General features: G+C 45.7%; 1 protein-coding gene across 2 annotated transcripts; it reads right to left on the reverse strand.

Moving 5' to 3' along the window:
* Window positions 1-247: 247 nt before the first annotated feature.
* LOC106484351 (UDP-glucuronosyltransferase 2A2-like) lies at window positions 248-11,504 on the reverse strand. 2 transcript variants are annotated; one of them, XM_013942522.2, is made up of 6 exons: window positions 11,200-11,504; window positions 6,009-6,157; window positions 4,566-4,697; window positions 4,070-4,157; window positions 3,079-3,298; window positions 248-2,350 (listed from the first exon to the last, which is right to left on the reverse strand). In XM_013942522.2, exons 1-6 carry the CDS (start codon window positions 11,459-11,461, stop codon window positions 2,074-2,076), a joined length of 1,128 nt encoding a protein of 375 aa, XP_013797976.2. In that variant the 5' UTR covers window positions 11,462-11,504; the 3' UTR covers window positions 248-2,073. The 2 variants fall into 2 exon arrangements, with proteins under 2 accessions (XP_013797976.2, XP_013797975.1); XM_013942521.2 differs by lacking the exon at window positions 11,200-11,504 and adding an exon at window positions 8,340-9,068.
* Between the last annotated feature and the right edge of the window lie 2,949 nt (window positions 11,505-14,453).

A 14,453-nucleotide genomic window follows, 5' to 3' on the forward strand; every position in this document is an offset into this window, starting at 1 on the left:
TCTTAAACATTACATGACGTTGAACATATTACAGTTCTTCAAAACAGTTCACTATGCAGTGAGAGATTTGCCCATCAGTAGTAGGATTAGATCTGTCTTATCAAATTCAATATACTTACTGAACCTAGTTGAACAAATGCATCACAGACATAGCCTGCATTATTTGAGATCTTTCCCCTCTTTATTTGAAGATTCTGGAAAGAAAAGGGGTCTCTTAATTTGGAGGGGGGAAGGGGTGTTTGTTCACTTTTTTTTTTTTTTAATTCAAAACTAGCTAAGCCAAACTTCTCTGAAGTAAGTTACTGAAAGGAGGCCACTCTTTTAAGCGACTGCAAAGCTCTTACCTGCCCACTTTTCCCACCTATCCCATTTCTCATGTCCTGTTAGCCTTCCCTGACTTGTGTCTGTCAGTACATTGGAGACTACTGGCCTTACAAAAGCAGAATTGACATCCTTGTGTTCTTATGGATCAGCGGATCTTCTGCTTGCAGAATCCAGATGATAGCACTCTGTTCTTCGTAAAGCTTAATGGAGACCTGACTCTTCTAACAGAGCCAAACCTTTCTGATCTGAGGCCTGAAAGTCATATTGTTTGTTCTACTGTCTGTTCACTGTCGCATGCTTCTGGATATCCCAACGTGACCATAGGAACAGTTTACCAAAACAACCTGGATTCTCATTTATCATGAGAACCACTAGCAAAAGTTGTCATGTTTTAACCAGTCTTTAGTTTGGAAACAAATCACTTATACTTTGAAGGGTTTTTGAGCAGACCCGAAGTTGAAGCTATTAAAGAAGCCAATGAAGAAGTTAATATATTGTAGGGAATTCTATTATATAAACAAAGATAACATGCTTTCCCAGGCTGCTTTGTTTGAAAACAAGTGATCAAATTTCTTTATGCTGCTTAAGACATGTGTAAGGCAATTACATGGCTTATGTATTTCAGCATCCTGAATACAGCAAGGGTCACAGTTAAATTTGGGGCATATGCTTTCTTCAGTAAGCTGGCGCAGCAGTGGAGCGACCTTACCTAGAACAGCAGGCCAGAACTAGCGTCAGTTTTCCAGGCTTTTATCAGTTAGTGCTACTTAAATAATTTTAGAAGTGCTGCATTTAATAGCAGTCTAACTGAGCAAGGAGCACTGTTGTTTCCCCTCCACCATTTCAGGCAAGACAGGTGACTGCTGCACTGCTTCTGTGCTTGATATTGTTTGCAAGTTCTACCTGTAGAGATTTTCTGCATTTATCAAGGATACACTGCCGTGTTTAACATGGCTTAGAGGCATTTGGGGCTTAGTGAGGAGCCAGTTACTGACTGGTAGAGGTTGTTTTCTCACTGCTATAGAGTGGTGCGGTTGGGGTGATGGTGTGTGCAACAGGACTCCAAGCATATTGGACAGGAAAGAGAAATAGTTCTCAAAGACAAGCCAGCCATTTCTTTGCTGGTTTTAGCATTTAGATGTACTTTGGTCTCCTCTCTGTTCTCAAGTAGTCAGTGCTTTTGCAAAACAGTGATACAGACCTCACCATCCAGCAACAGTCCCAATTTCTCATGACCCTAGCCTTTCCAGTGAGCACTTTTAAGGAGCCTATGGCCTTAGCTTTGTTGTCCGACCTTGAGGGAGATAGTCTGACAAGAGACATTTTGGTTCTGAATCGTTAAGTGTGGATGATGCAGAGAAGGAAGGAGTTAGTTAGGAGACTAGTCCTAGATTCAGGGACCACAGCAGAACACCCAGGAAGACTGTATTTCTGAAGCATACCACAATTCATTTGAAAATTCAGAGCAGCAATTACCATTCTAGGAACTCTGTGTAATCAGCTGACGCAGTTCCAAGGGATTAAGCAGCTATAATTCAATCTTATTTGGGCCAGAGGGAATTTACTGTAAGCAACAGACTGGCTAAGCAAGCAGCTCTGCTGCAGAACTGCTTTTTAACACATCCCTTCCAAAAGGTACTTCTTGATATGTCCGGCATAAAACATATCCTAATAATTCTATTCACTGAGGAACGTGCATAAATGCCTTGCTGAATCAGCCTACAAGGATTGCTGATGGGAACAGCACATTTATTCTTTCTTCTTCTTTGTGATTCTGCCGCATTTGTTGCAGCAGAATAAACAGCATTTGACAAGAATGAAGACAGCAATGGCTGCACAGGTGAACAAGAATGCCAGAACATCCAGGCAGTGGTACTGATACCAGGTGAGATGGTGAGAAGCTGGTCTCAAGTGCTTTGCTCCTTTGTGACGCATGACAAATTCAATCCAGAAGACAGCTCTGTCCAGAGGCTTCATCGGCTGGTCATGATGAATCCTGGATAACCTCAGAGCATTTTCCTTGTAGCTGGGGAAAAAAGAAGAAAACACAGATATTTGTCACTGCTTTCTGAGAGCCCATTCCTCAGCTGGCTGTCCTGTGGAGGAACTGCTAAAAGACAGAACATCTTGCCTTTACTTCCATCAGTGTTGTTTAAATATATTTGAAACTAGCCTAATTTGCTCCTATTTGCATAAAGTTGGATTATGAACTGTAACAGAGAAAGCAAGTCTTTTGCAGTGGAAAATTATTTCAGTTATTGCTTCAAACAACCAAAAAAAAAGAAACGTTTGCGGCATTTTCCGTTCTGGTGTAATGTAGCTTCAGTAACCACTGTCCTAAGGATATTGGTCACTCAAGGGTAAGAAAATAGAATAGTGGTGACTCCAGGTAAAGAAACCATAGATGACTAGCATTGTCACCCACAGCCTCCCAAGACTATAGTAGCCATGAACAAGGAAGAAAGCAGAAAACTGTCTCAGGAGCTGCTGTGGGCTTTCGCAGACCTATCTTTCTTAAAGGGATCAGAAAAATACAGTATCAAGAAAATGGAATTACTGATCTTTCTTTTCTAAGAGATGCTGATTTGCAGAAAATAGAGATGTCTAATATAAAGACCATCTGTTTTGTTTGAAAGCCATCCAGTTCCAGCTTGTTGGTACTTTGGGCTCCCAGAAGAGCCAGCAGAACTTCTCACATCAACAAGCCAAGTTTTTAATAACCGGATCCTACTATTAGGCAGGAACAAAACTCACGTGGAATTGTTAATGACTGTATTCACTGCATCAACTAGGTCGTGTGTCTTCAGTGTGCCAAAATCCAGCTCAACTGCAGCTCCCTTTGCCCTCATGTGAGCGATGTTGTCATGCTGGTCAGCGAACATGGGAATCCCGACCAAAGGGACCCCATGGTAGATAGCTTCATAGATCCCATTGGTCCCACCATGAGTAATGAAGGCCTTAGTCAAAGGATGGCCTGGAACAGGGAAGGAGAGAAGCATGTAACAGCAACTGATGCAGACTATATTCACTGGGACAAGAGCACTGCAAACCACCAGGGCAAACATGCTGCTAGAGAAGGGTACAGCCCTGACTGCTGGATCGGCATCAGAGCTTGCGCACTGCTTAGCTTCCCTGTGTTCATGTTTGAATGCAATGAGTGAGTTGGGGTGTTCTTCCAGCCCATTTTTATTACTCCAGCCATTCTGTCATCTTTTGCAATTGTTCTAATTTTCCTATGATCTCAAATCTCTGAGCTGCAGGTTCACAACTACCCCTGCCACAGCCTTTGAAGGATGAGCCCAGGAGAGAAGCTGCAGAGGCCAAATCGAGCTCTGGAGTGCCTTCCTGGTTTGATATTTACCCTTGCTTACAGGTGGTTCTTAGCCTTTCCAGATGAAGGCCTCCATACTCTGTAAAACAGGGGTTTTTGCTTTAAAGACCCTTCTTTATAACTAGTATCAGGTTGCTGCCTTCTTGAGCCATCCCTCCTTACTCCCTTTACAGTCTGGCTCTATCTTCCATGGTTCTTGTAAAGCTAGTCACCTTAAGGTCAAAAGTAGCCTTTGCACTAGGAAATTAAGGCTAGAAGAGCAAACCTCGGCTGCTTAAGGTACAGAACTCATTGTAGCAGCAAGTGTTAAGTGGCTCGTTTGCATGAATAAGCCATTCTCTTTTGGTTTTGGTGGAAGAACAAGGAAACTGTTTTTCCAAGGACTAAACCCAACTCAGATAAAACCAGTCTCACCAAGCAGATCATTTTGAGGTATCCAGTCATAAATCCTGGTGTTGGAGCCCAGAGTTTCTGGTTTTCTTCCTTTGTACCGCCAGAGAACCTTGAACAAAGGAACATTAAAATAAACATACTGCATTTTACAGGCTCTTCCGTCTTATCCCACCTAGTGTGGGTCCTTATCTCAAAGGGATACATGGTTTCCCAATGATTCAAATAACTTTTGCTCCAGTTTAACTTATTGGTTGGTTATTATGTACTTTCTAATTAGAGCAATTTTTATATTGTGGCCTGTGGACACACCTCCACGTGCTTTGGTTCAGAAAGGGGAGAACACTATGTGAGGTGACTCAGCAATCTGCCTCTCTGCAAAGCTCAGCTTCCTGGAGAGAACAGCCAGCAGAACTGCAGATGAAAAATGCAGGCCTGTCAAACTGTAAAGGGCTTGCTGAATGCAACAAATTGACAAAAAAATGAGACAGGTTATGTTTTAGACTGAGAAGAAATTCACCTTTTGTGGAAGCTGGCTGAGGGCACCAGCAATTATATTACTTTTTTCATCAGTTAGGTTATAGACCATCGATCCAAGAGAAAACACCACGATGCCATGTTCTCCTGAGCTCTGAACAAATTCTTCCATTTCCTAGGAGAGGCAGAAAGCATGCTAAGCAAATATGCAGTGCAGATTACACAGACTTCTGTAAATAGAGCACGATCTATTTAGTTTATCAAGGAGAAGATGATGGTGTATGAGTACCTCCACTGAGAGCAGGCTGTTACAAAGATATACCTGGCCCTATACAAAGCAGTTCCTCCCCAGGAAAGAGCAGGATGAGCATTAAGATGAGCATTAAGATGGAAGCCTTGTCTCTTTAGAAGCAAGTTGGATAGTTTCAGGACACATTTCTTTCAGAGCATGAGCAGCAGGAATGGATCGTGGTGACTGGAGTGAGAAGGCCATACACTGCGACACTCTATCATAGTACATTGTCATGGGTCTGGATTTTGCTGGAACAAGAACTTTGCATTTCACAGCTCTGTGCAAAGACAGCGCTGGCAACAGATTTTGCAGCATCCTGACTAGATAGTTGTCAAGTCGCTGCCATAACTTTGTTAGTCAATTCTGTATTCCCGGCAATGCAGCATGTGTTGCTAAAAAGGCTGTATACAGGTCAGACCAAACAATCTTCCTATTCCTTCTTTTAGCTAGTGTCATGTGAAATGGAGCAATAGCATCCAAAAGGCAATGGCTATCCTTTTCTCCCACCCCAGCCCCTGGTACAAAGGAAAAGGAAGACGAATGAACTACAGGTTTTATCAGTAGACTGCTTGCACCAGAAATATCCTACCTCCTCTAAGGTTCCTACCATGCCAGGACATGGAGAGGGTGGTAATCTAGACCAGAGCTTGTCATGTTATCATCAGTATCTAGGAGTTTCAAATCCCACCTGAACGTAGCCAGTCACAGCAGAGCATAGGCTACAGATGCTGAGTAATTTACTCCCTTTAAGATGTCTTACACTAAGCTCCAATAGAAGTGTTTAGCACTAGTGTCTTTCTGCAAGTCTTTGCTCCATTTTGTCCAGTGAATTCACTTGTGAGAGTGCCTTTTTGCCTAATGTATTTCAGTGTTTTCATGGGTTGCAATTCTGTATCCTGGAACTAAATCTTACACTTCAGCACTCTGATATAGCTCATGTTTTTCCTCAAATGAGCACCTGATTCGCTCTGCTGTCTTCCACTATTGCCTTTTCACAGCACAGGCTGTAAACCCAACCCTCAGCTTGTACAAGTCTGGGCAGGTTGCTGCATAGCTCCGTGCACCCCACCTGCAGCAGAGCATCTTCCTTAAGCATGAGCATTCTTAGGACATTGCTTGCATGGCCAATAAGGGAGAGAAACAACTCTTGTTCTGCTGGGCAGATAAACCAGTAGCAGAACAAAGTCAGGATACCTTTGGTAATGGCTTTGCAGGCTGGCAGTGGAGTCCTCCAACAAACTCAAAGTTAGGCAAGAAAGGGCGCGGGAATTCAAAATCCCAGTATGTTCTTATTAACCACATCTCTGCTTTCCCCATCGTCTCACACAGGGTCGTGGGCCTTCCTAAGGGCAAAGAACAAGGCGTTTACAGCACGCACGGGAGGAGTCTTGTTTGCTGTAGATTGCAAAGTATAAGCCTTACCTTTGTCTTCTGGCACTCCCTGTTAGTGTGATCTATCAAGTCAAGCACGAAATTAAAATGTGGACAAATCCAAACCTATTCCTAGCCCCAGCTCCTGTTTGGCCTTGACAGATTGTCATGCATGAGGCAATAGCATTTTTAAAACAATGTAAAACCTTTAGGATGGTTTTAGAGCAATATCTGAGTATGTAGGAAGCATTTAGTTCCTGTGGTAAGAATCTGGCTCTTGTACTGTTGAAAGACTTTGTTACCTGTACTTGCGGTAAAAAACCACTTTGGGCAACAGAGTAATCATAGAAAATTTAGGGCCGAATAAAAAGAAGTGAATCACAAAGTGTTGATCAGCCATTGGGGAGGAGGAAAGTTTTAGCGAAGCTCTCCTACATTTTTTCAAATGCTGACTCAGTCAGTGGCTGCTCAAACTGCAATGTAAGGCAAGTACAGCCAGCGCTGGTTCTCTTGGAGACCAGCACAAAGCTCCTGCTGACACATCTTGAGAAAATTTGGCCAAAACCATTGGTTCTGTGAACATAATTTTATGCAAATCAATGTTTCTAAGAAATACATCTAGAGGAAAAAGAATCCAATGGGAAAAACTGTTCTATAGCTTCCATTTGGAAAAATGTGTGTTCTCAGGTACACTTTGAATGTTGTCTCTGCAGGATTGTCCCACTGTGTGGAACAAGGGAATAAAAAGATTAGAAATGTTAATGATTGTCCAAAGCCAGTCCAAAGCAAACGGTAATCAAGCAACATAAGCAGCAAGAGAAAAATTACCTGTAGGACATCTTTGGATACTACCTGATCAGCATTACAGATTATGCTAGGAATCTTTTTTAAAAAATGTGGAGGGTGATTGTTCAGTTATAAAGTTACTAGAGTGAAAATTACTTATAATTGAAGTAAAGCCTGCATAACAGTCAGAGTGACATAAAGGTGTTGATCTCTACACCATGTTGTAAAGGAATCAAGTCTTGTGCAGTAGAAAAATTCAATACAGGAAAAAGGGACTGGTTTGGAAAGCACAGGGAAGAGTTCTTGGAAATACAGGGAGGGATTGGAGGGCAACAGAACAGACACCCTTGTGTTTGCAATTCATTTGTTATCTGCCTAAATGCTGATACTCTGTACAAGATTCAAAGTCTGTTGAACTAAAAGAAGGCCTCTTTCTAATAGACTTGGAATCAGGCCTGAGCTGTACTAGGTTAAAAGAAAAATTTCAGGCATATACTTTAAGGAAACTCTGTATTTCAAACTGTGGATGATACAGGAAGGGGAAAGGTGACAGTTCTTAGCCTTTATTCTTGGAGAAGACAAAAAACTCATGCTTAGCATCCTGTCCCAAACAGGGACCCAAGATGGTACCTTCTGATGCAACACATAAATGAAGGGTGCATTTTGTGCTTTTCAGTTGTCCAAAGACAGCCAGTGTTCCCAGTCAGCTCCACTGACGACATGGGAACTGAGTTATCCCTACGCTATTTCCAGTGACTTACACTGAGTTATCTAAGGAATGAATTTGCCCTCCAGCCTTTATCTGCTCCCCCGTCAATTATAGAAGTGCCTGTCCTCAAAATTAGGAGATGACAACTGGCCTCTAAAACTCCTCTAGAGGCACCAGAACAGGCATCCAGTTCACTGGAAGAGCACACCAACAGTAGCATCACTGACAAAAATTCAAACTATAAACTAGAGACCCTCAAGAGGAACTCGAAGAAAACTGCACTGGTGTCTGAGAGACTAGACCAACCATAAAAGGGAAGGCAAAACCTCCATGTGAGGGAAACAGGAGTATTATCACCTCTGCTGGCTGCAATTCAGAACGTAGGGTAACAGCACACCACTGCGTGCGAAGACTGCTAAAATGAATTTTTAGATTTGGCATGGAAATAGGACTCTGCTTAAAATGTTGCTAAAAAAAAAAAAAATCAGGTATCTGTCTGACAACAAATGAATGCAACAGTTGTGAGTAAGGACTAGATTCAGAACTCAAGTTTGGCTTTCATTAAGCTTTCAAATACGGAACCAGAACTGTTTGGGTTCCCAAAACATTCAAAAGGCACAGCCTATGCAAAAGAAGAAACCATGCGACAGCTATCTTACCTAAGACATCACTGTAGTACTCATCCCACTTGTCTCGCCAAAACTCTAAGTAAAAATAGTCGGTGTAAAGGTAGAAGAGGAAGTTCCGCAGTCTCTCCATGAAGTGCATCCGGTCCATCAGTCTCCCCATACTGGCAGGCACATAAGAAGGTGGGGACGGCAGCCTGCCACACAACCGCTCTGCCGTGTTCGCGATAGAGAAGCGGAAGCTGTAGATGAAAGGGATTGCCAGGATTTCTGCTACAAGCTCACCCCCTATGTACAGAGGATCGGCAATCAGAATATCAAACTTGGCCTGCTGCAGCTTCGCCATCAGTTGCGGGTTCAGCACCAAGGTGTCACAGGTCATCTTTGACATGTTGGCAAAGACCTCCAGGTCCTTTTTCATCTTCCACAAGACCTCCCAGGAGGACAGGTTGGTGAACTCATTCACCCAGGTATTCAGGAAGTCCTCCATGATAGTATCCAGGGTTTCCTGGGTAAAAGGCACTTGCAGGACCTCAAAAGTAAAGGGGGAGGAGGTATCTCGGTAGTCAATGAGCATATTGATGGAGGGCACCAGCACAGTCACCTCATGACCCCGGAGAACGAGCTCTTCCAGCAGCACTTTCAAGTTGATCCAGTGACTTGCATCAGTGGGCCAGACCACCACCTTTCCACAAAAGCCAGGACTCCAACAGCATGTGTAGGCCCAGAGCAGCCAGAGGAACCTTTGCCCCATCATCCTGGCTGACCATTTACAACTCCGGTCTGACTGAGCTGGAAGCAGTCGCACTGTTCTGGCTTGTAAATATCTCTAGGGCCAGCCAATAAAAATGAGATCCACTTGCTGTCAACCTTGGAAAGAGGGCATGTCAGGACTAAAAGCACCACTCATGGGAAGGCTGGGCAAGCAGCAAATCCTGTTCTGGAGTCTCCTCCAGAGCCACAGCCAACCTCCGGAAATTAAGGCAGTTTCCATTTCTGCTCTCCACAAAGTGCACCTTCCAGCATGTGAGGACCAGAAGCACTTTTGAGCTCTTCAAAGAGCTGGTTGCCCTGATAATGTGTCTTCAAGGTGAAGCTATGTGTTCCCATGCCAAGCAGGAACTCAGGCTGGGGAAGGCACGTGAGGAGCCCACGGGCCCTTTTTGGCAGCCCAGTCCTATCACTTGACTACATCCTAGGTTTGCTCCTTTGCCTGTGAAAACCAAGTTACCTGTAAAGCCAGTAACAATCTTTATCTCCTTGTTTACTAAGCGTCAACAAAATGTCCTGCAGTGATTGACAACTAGCCCACAATGTGCTCTAGTCCTCTCTGTAACCAGATGTCGGGGACACACAACACTGCCCATGGCTGGAAGGTCATGCCAGCATCAGGCCTTCTTGGGAAAGAAGCAGGAGGAGATGAGCGTGGCGGGCTCTGGGCTACCTGGCACTACCACAGGGTTTGCTCTTCCAAGGAGGAAGAGGAGAGGCACACATGAATGGCAGGGTCTGGGACATTGCCTCATTTTCGTGGGACAGCTTGGCCCTTCCTTCCACTCCTCCTTCATCACTGGATACAGTCAGAATGACAGCATGCCTCAGCCAGGGTGGAGGGCAGCCAGGCTAACACAGCTAACAAGGCAGGCTTTGTGCATGCAGCTTCACCACCAGAGCTCGCATCTTACTGCTAAGAGGAAAGCTAGCCAGAAGCTGGGCATCGCCACTCAGATCTTACCCACACAGCTGGGAACAGTGCCCCTGTTTGAGAACCAAGCCTCCAGGAGCACAGCAGTTCAGCTTTCTCCCTGAGACTTCAAAATCAAGAGGAAAAGGTAATTTAGAAAGCACTTGGTTTTAGGAAGATGCTATGGCAGTGCAACAGGGGAAAAAAAAAAAAAAATCACCTGTCCAAATGCACATGGGGCTTTCCTGTTCCAGTCACCCTCTGAGCTCTCTGACACAGAGACGGGGAATTTAATGCCACAGTAGGACTGATGATAATTCTCTCGTTTCCCTTCTCTGCCTCAGGAGCATCAGTGGAAGGGCCCAGTCTCAGCAACTGCAGTGTAAAATGCAGGCTGACATTTCTACTGCGGGCTCTGCGGTTTGCCAGTGCAGCCCACAATCCCAGCAGCCCTGTGGCCGATGCTGCATAAAATCAACAAACCGTGCTTCTGCCAGCACAGTGCATTCTAACCTCTGCCAAGCACAATAAGCAGCACACGTAAATACAGTTAGGTGCTCCTGTAGTAGGGCTTTCTGCCAACTTAGCTCTCTCAGCAAAATCACACCCCATCACAGGCCTGAGAACAATAAAAACCCTTAAGGCATCGTATTGAAGTACTACTACCTTTATCCCCACAGAAGTTAACCCTCGAAGGGCATGCTGGCCCTGTTTCTTTTTAGTACTAGTAACAACTCCCTAAAACAAAACCTCAGTTGTAGACCTGTAATTGCCGTTAACAAAAACCCCTCCTAATTAACTAAACCAAACATCTTCTACCATCTCCATAAAACCCTTAAAAAAAAGGCAGAGCCACCTCCACTGGAAGCCTTTTATCTCTGTCTTTAACTATTTTATTGGTACTATTTTATTGGTTTTGGTGTCAGCCATGCCTGATGTATGTATGTGACTGCTGTGTTTTCTTTTAAGTGGCATTGGCACTGTTTTTCCTAGCCTGAAATTGTCTGTAGGGCATTAGCTGTGTCAGTGTAGCTGGAGACAGGTAGGGTTTGTACTGATTTGGCTTGCTCAGCATGACACAGGGATTTTGGAGGAGGAAAAGGAGTTCAGGATTGCTTTGCTCCCAATTTGTACCCTAACCACCAGGCTCTGGGTACATAGTCTTATGTGTACAGCAGATGCAATCTCTGAAAGTAAGAGCGACCTTACCTAAAACATCGCTGTAGTATTGATCCCATTCTCCCCAGAGAGCGTGGTGATACAGGATATCCATAGCAGCATAAAAGATGATGTTTTGTAGCCTCTCCATGAAGGACAAGCTGTCGGTCTGGCGGCTTAGGATGGCTGGCACGTAGGAAGGAGGGGCCGGGAGCCCGCCGCAGAGCCGCTCCACTGTGTTGCCGATGGAGAAGCGGAAGGTGTACACGAAGGGGATGCCCAGCTTCTCTGCAAACAGCTCCCCGCCTGGCATTAGGGGATCCGACAGAAAGACATCAAAGGCAGATGCCCTCAGCCTCTCCAGCAGCACCTTGTTTGTCAGGACTTCGTTGCAAATGATTTTGTTTGTGGACCTCATCTTGATCATCAGCTGACCCATCTTATAAAATGCTTCCCAGATGGGCAGCTCGTTCTGCTCATAAATCCAAAAATAGAAAGCTTCTTCCAGCAAGGTGGCCATCTCCTTCTTGCTGATCGGCACCTCAACCACCTCAAACTGGAAAGGCGAGGGCTGGCTGGGATCGAGGATGAGGAAGCATGAAGGCAACAGCACGGTCACCTCGTGGCCCCTGGCCACGAGCTGCTGGAGGATATAGTCCATGTTGAGCCAGTGGCTGTTGTCGGCGGGCCAGACCAACACCTTCCCACCAGACCCACAGCCCAACACTGCCAGCAGCCACAGCACCGCCACCTCCTTCCCGGCCATGGCATGCCTTATGCGATTCCGTGCCCGTGGCCCTCCTTTGCCACAAGCAGCGAGGCAGGCCAGGCCAGGCGGGTCCCAAGTGACACTGCCTTGCCCTGATGGGCAAGGAGCCAAGGTAGCTAGAGCAAAATCCCGTCCTGGATAACATTTTCCCTGGAGAGGTGACATCTGGTGGCAAATGGCTTGGTGAAACTGGATGTGGTGCTTCCTCTCAGGCAGTGGGGAGAGCCGTGGGCCCCGTGGGCAGGCTCTCCTGTCCTCTGTCCTGCTGGCCAGGCTCAGCCTGTCCCCTCCTGCCCAACTCAGGGCTCATGCCTACCTGTGGGCATGGAGCAATTTTCTAACTGCAGCCTCTCTGCATTATTTTTTGTAAGAAGGGGTGAATTTTTCGTCCATTTTGCTATTCAGACAGCATCTGAGTACCCAGCAAAGACGTCCATCTGCTCTGTGGGCACCATTTTGCTTTATAATGCCCCCATTTTTAACAAACTTGATGTGGTGATTCAGGATTGCAACTAGAAAGTTTGGGTCTCAAAGTGGGTGAAACTGGGTGGAAAAGCGAGGAACTCAGTGTCTGAATAAGGCTGTCTCCACATAAACTTGCCTCCTCCAGAGCATGCCAGAGCCAGCATGTGATAGTGCAAACTGTCCTGCATGCCACTAGGTGCCAATAATACACCAGAAGTGGAACCAGAAGATCTGCTTAATGGTTTTATTCTTGCACATTTCTGATCTGCAATTAAGAAACAATGTAAGCCCTTCTCACTGTGCCAAAAAAATCATCGCTGGGCTGCTGCCCAGCTCTGTTGCTCATTGTTTGCCAAAGCGGGCTGTCCTGCAGGGCTTTTGCTTCTGCTTCAGTAGTGTCCAGAGCATCCTTTCCCAGCCCCCCCCGGATGAAAGCGCAGGCGATGGTATAGGCCTGGTTGTCAGGAGACAAGCTGAGACACCTGCTCTGCTGTGGATGTGACAGTAGTTTGGTGTGTTTGTCAAGTCCTGCGGCATACAGGCAATTGCAGGGAATTGAACCCCGTGAGACTTGGAAATGCTCTGTCTTACGGGGTTGGTGCAAGCTCAATTAAAACAGCTCATTGGCCACAAGTCAATAATACTTAGGTAAACCTATATTTCTGCATATTTGCTGAAAACAGAACAAAGGCTTGAACATGAGGACTTGCTTCTTGCACTGTTTGCTTGTGGGTGGAGAGTATGTGTAAGTACAGCTTGTTTTGTGCACAGAGGATTGGTTTTAAATGACCGGTGATATAAGTGTGGTCTCTATTACAAAGCCGCAGTGTATTTCAGTACTGCTGCTGAGAGTGTCAAGGTTGGGTTCTAATTCACCAGCCCTCCTCGTCACAGTGGTCTGGACTGGAAAAGGGCTCTGTTCCTGCTGCTTTCTCTGCAAGCAGTTCCTGGAGAGGGAAATATATACGGCAAGCTCTCTTTGCTGAGAGCCCTATACGGTGTGGGAGTTATCTAAACCTTCCCATCAGAACTATGAGAAAAATATGGAGAATGCCATAAACCCAGCAACTGGGCTGTCCACTGATCCCTGTCTTAACCCAGCTCAGCGCCCTGCCAGGTGTGTGAGTGTGATTCATGGAGACATTCCTGACGTGGGTAGCTTGGTGGCTAATGGCTTAAGACTGTAACAATTGCCCTGCTAGGCCGAAGCAGGTTCCCAGTGAAGTGCTCTCCTTTCTTTGTAAATGCATTTATTCTTTTGGTCTCTGTAATCCCTCTGGCCTACAGCTGCAGCCTGCCGTTTCGTGCTAGAAGGTCCCCTTTTGGTTTGACCTGGGCTGCCTGGCTCTTTCACTGGTTACTCACTCCCTTTTCCGCTAAGGGAAATAATGAAAATCTTCTACTTGCTGGCCACGTGTTTACAGACCTCAGATATCATTTTAGTCCTGTCTCATTTTTGAGCCCTTGATTTTGCCACCCTGCCCTTCTTCTGGCTCCTAGGACTGTAAGTCAAGTCATGGGAGGCTATATAATGAGAAACTGAAATAGCAGAAGGCTTACCTAGGACCTTGCTGTAGTACTTATCCCATTCTCCCCAGTAGCTCTGGAAAACGTAGTCTTGCAAGTGATAAGACACTATGTTTTTTATTCTTTCGCCAAAGGACATGCGGTCGGTGAGCTCGGAGAGGACTGCGGGCGCGTAGGATGGCGGGGCCGGGATCTTGCCGCAGTGCCTCTCCACGGTTGAGGCTGGGGTGAAGCGCAGTGAGTACACGAAGGGGACTGCCAGCTTGAGAGCCACGAGGTCCCCACAGAGGGTCACTGGGTCTGACAGCAGCAGGTCATAGTTGGCCCCCCGAAGCCGGGCCATCAGCTCTCGGTTGGTGAGCACCGCATCGCACATTTGCCTGTTTAGCTGGTTCCAGTTTATGGACAATTTTCCCAGCTCCTTATAAAACTGCCAGAAAGTCAAAGTGGTTGGTCTGTTGTTCAGCCACAGCGCTACTATATCCTCGATCAGGTTTTCAATTATGTCTTTCTTGAAGGGCACACCATAGACCTCAAACTTTTC

The sequence above is a fragment of the Apteryx mantelli genome, chromosome 5 (assembly GCF_036417845.1).
Source record: "Apteryx mantelli isolate bAptMan1 chromosome 5, bAptMan1.hap1, whole genome shotgun sequence".
Lineage (NCBI taxonomy): Eukaryota > Metazoa > Chordata > Aves > Apterygiformes > Apterygidae > Apteryx > Apteryx mantelli.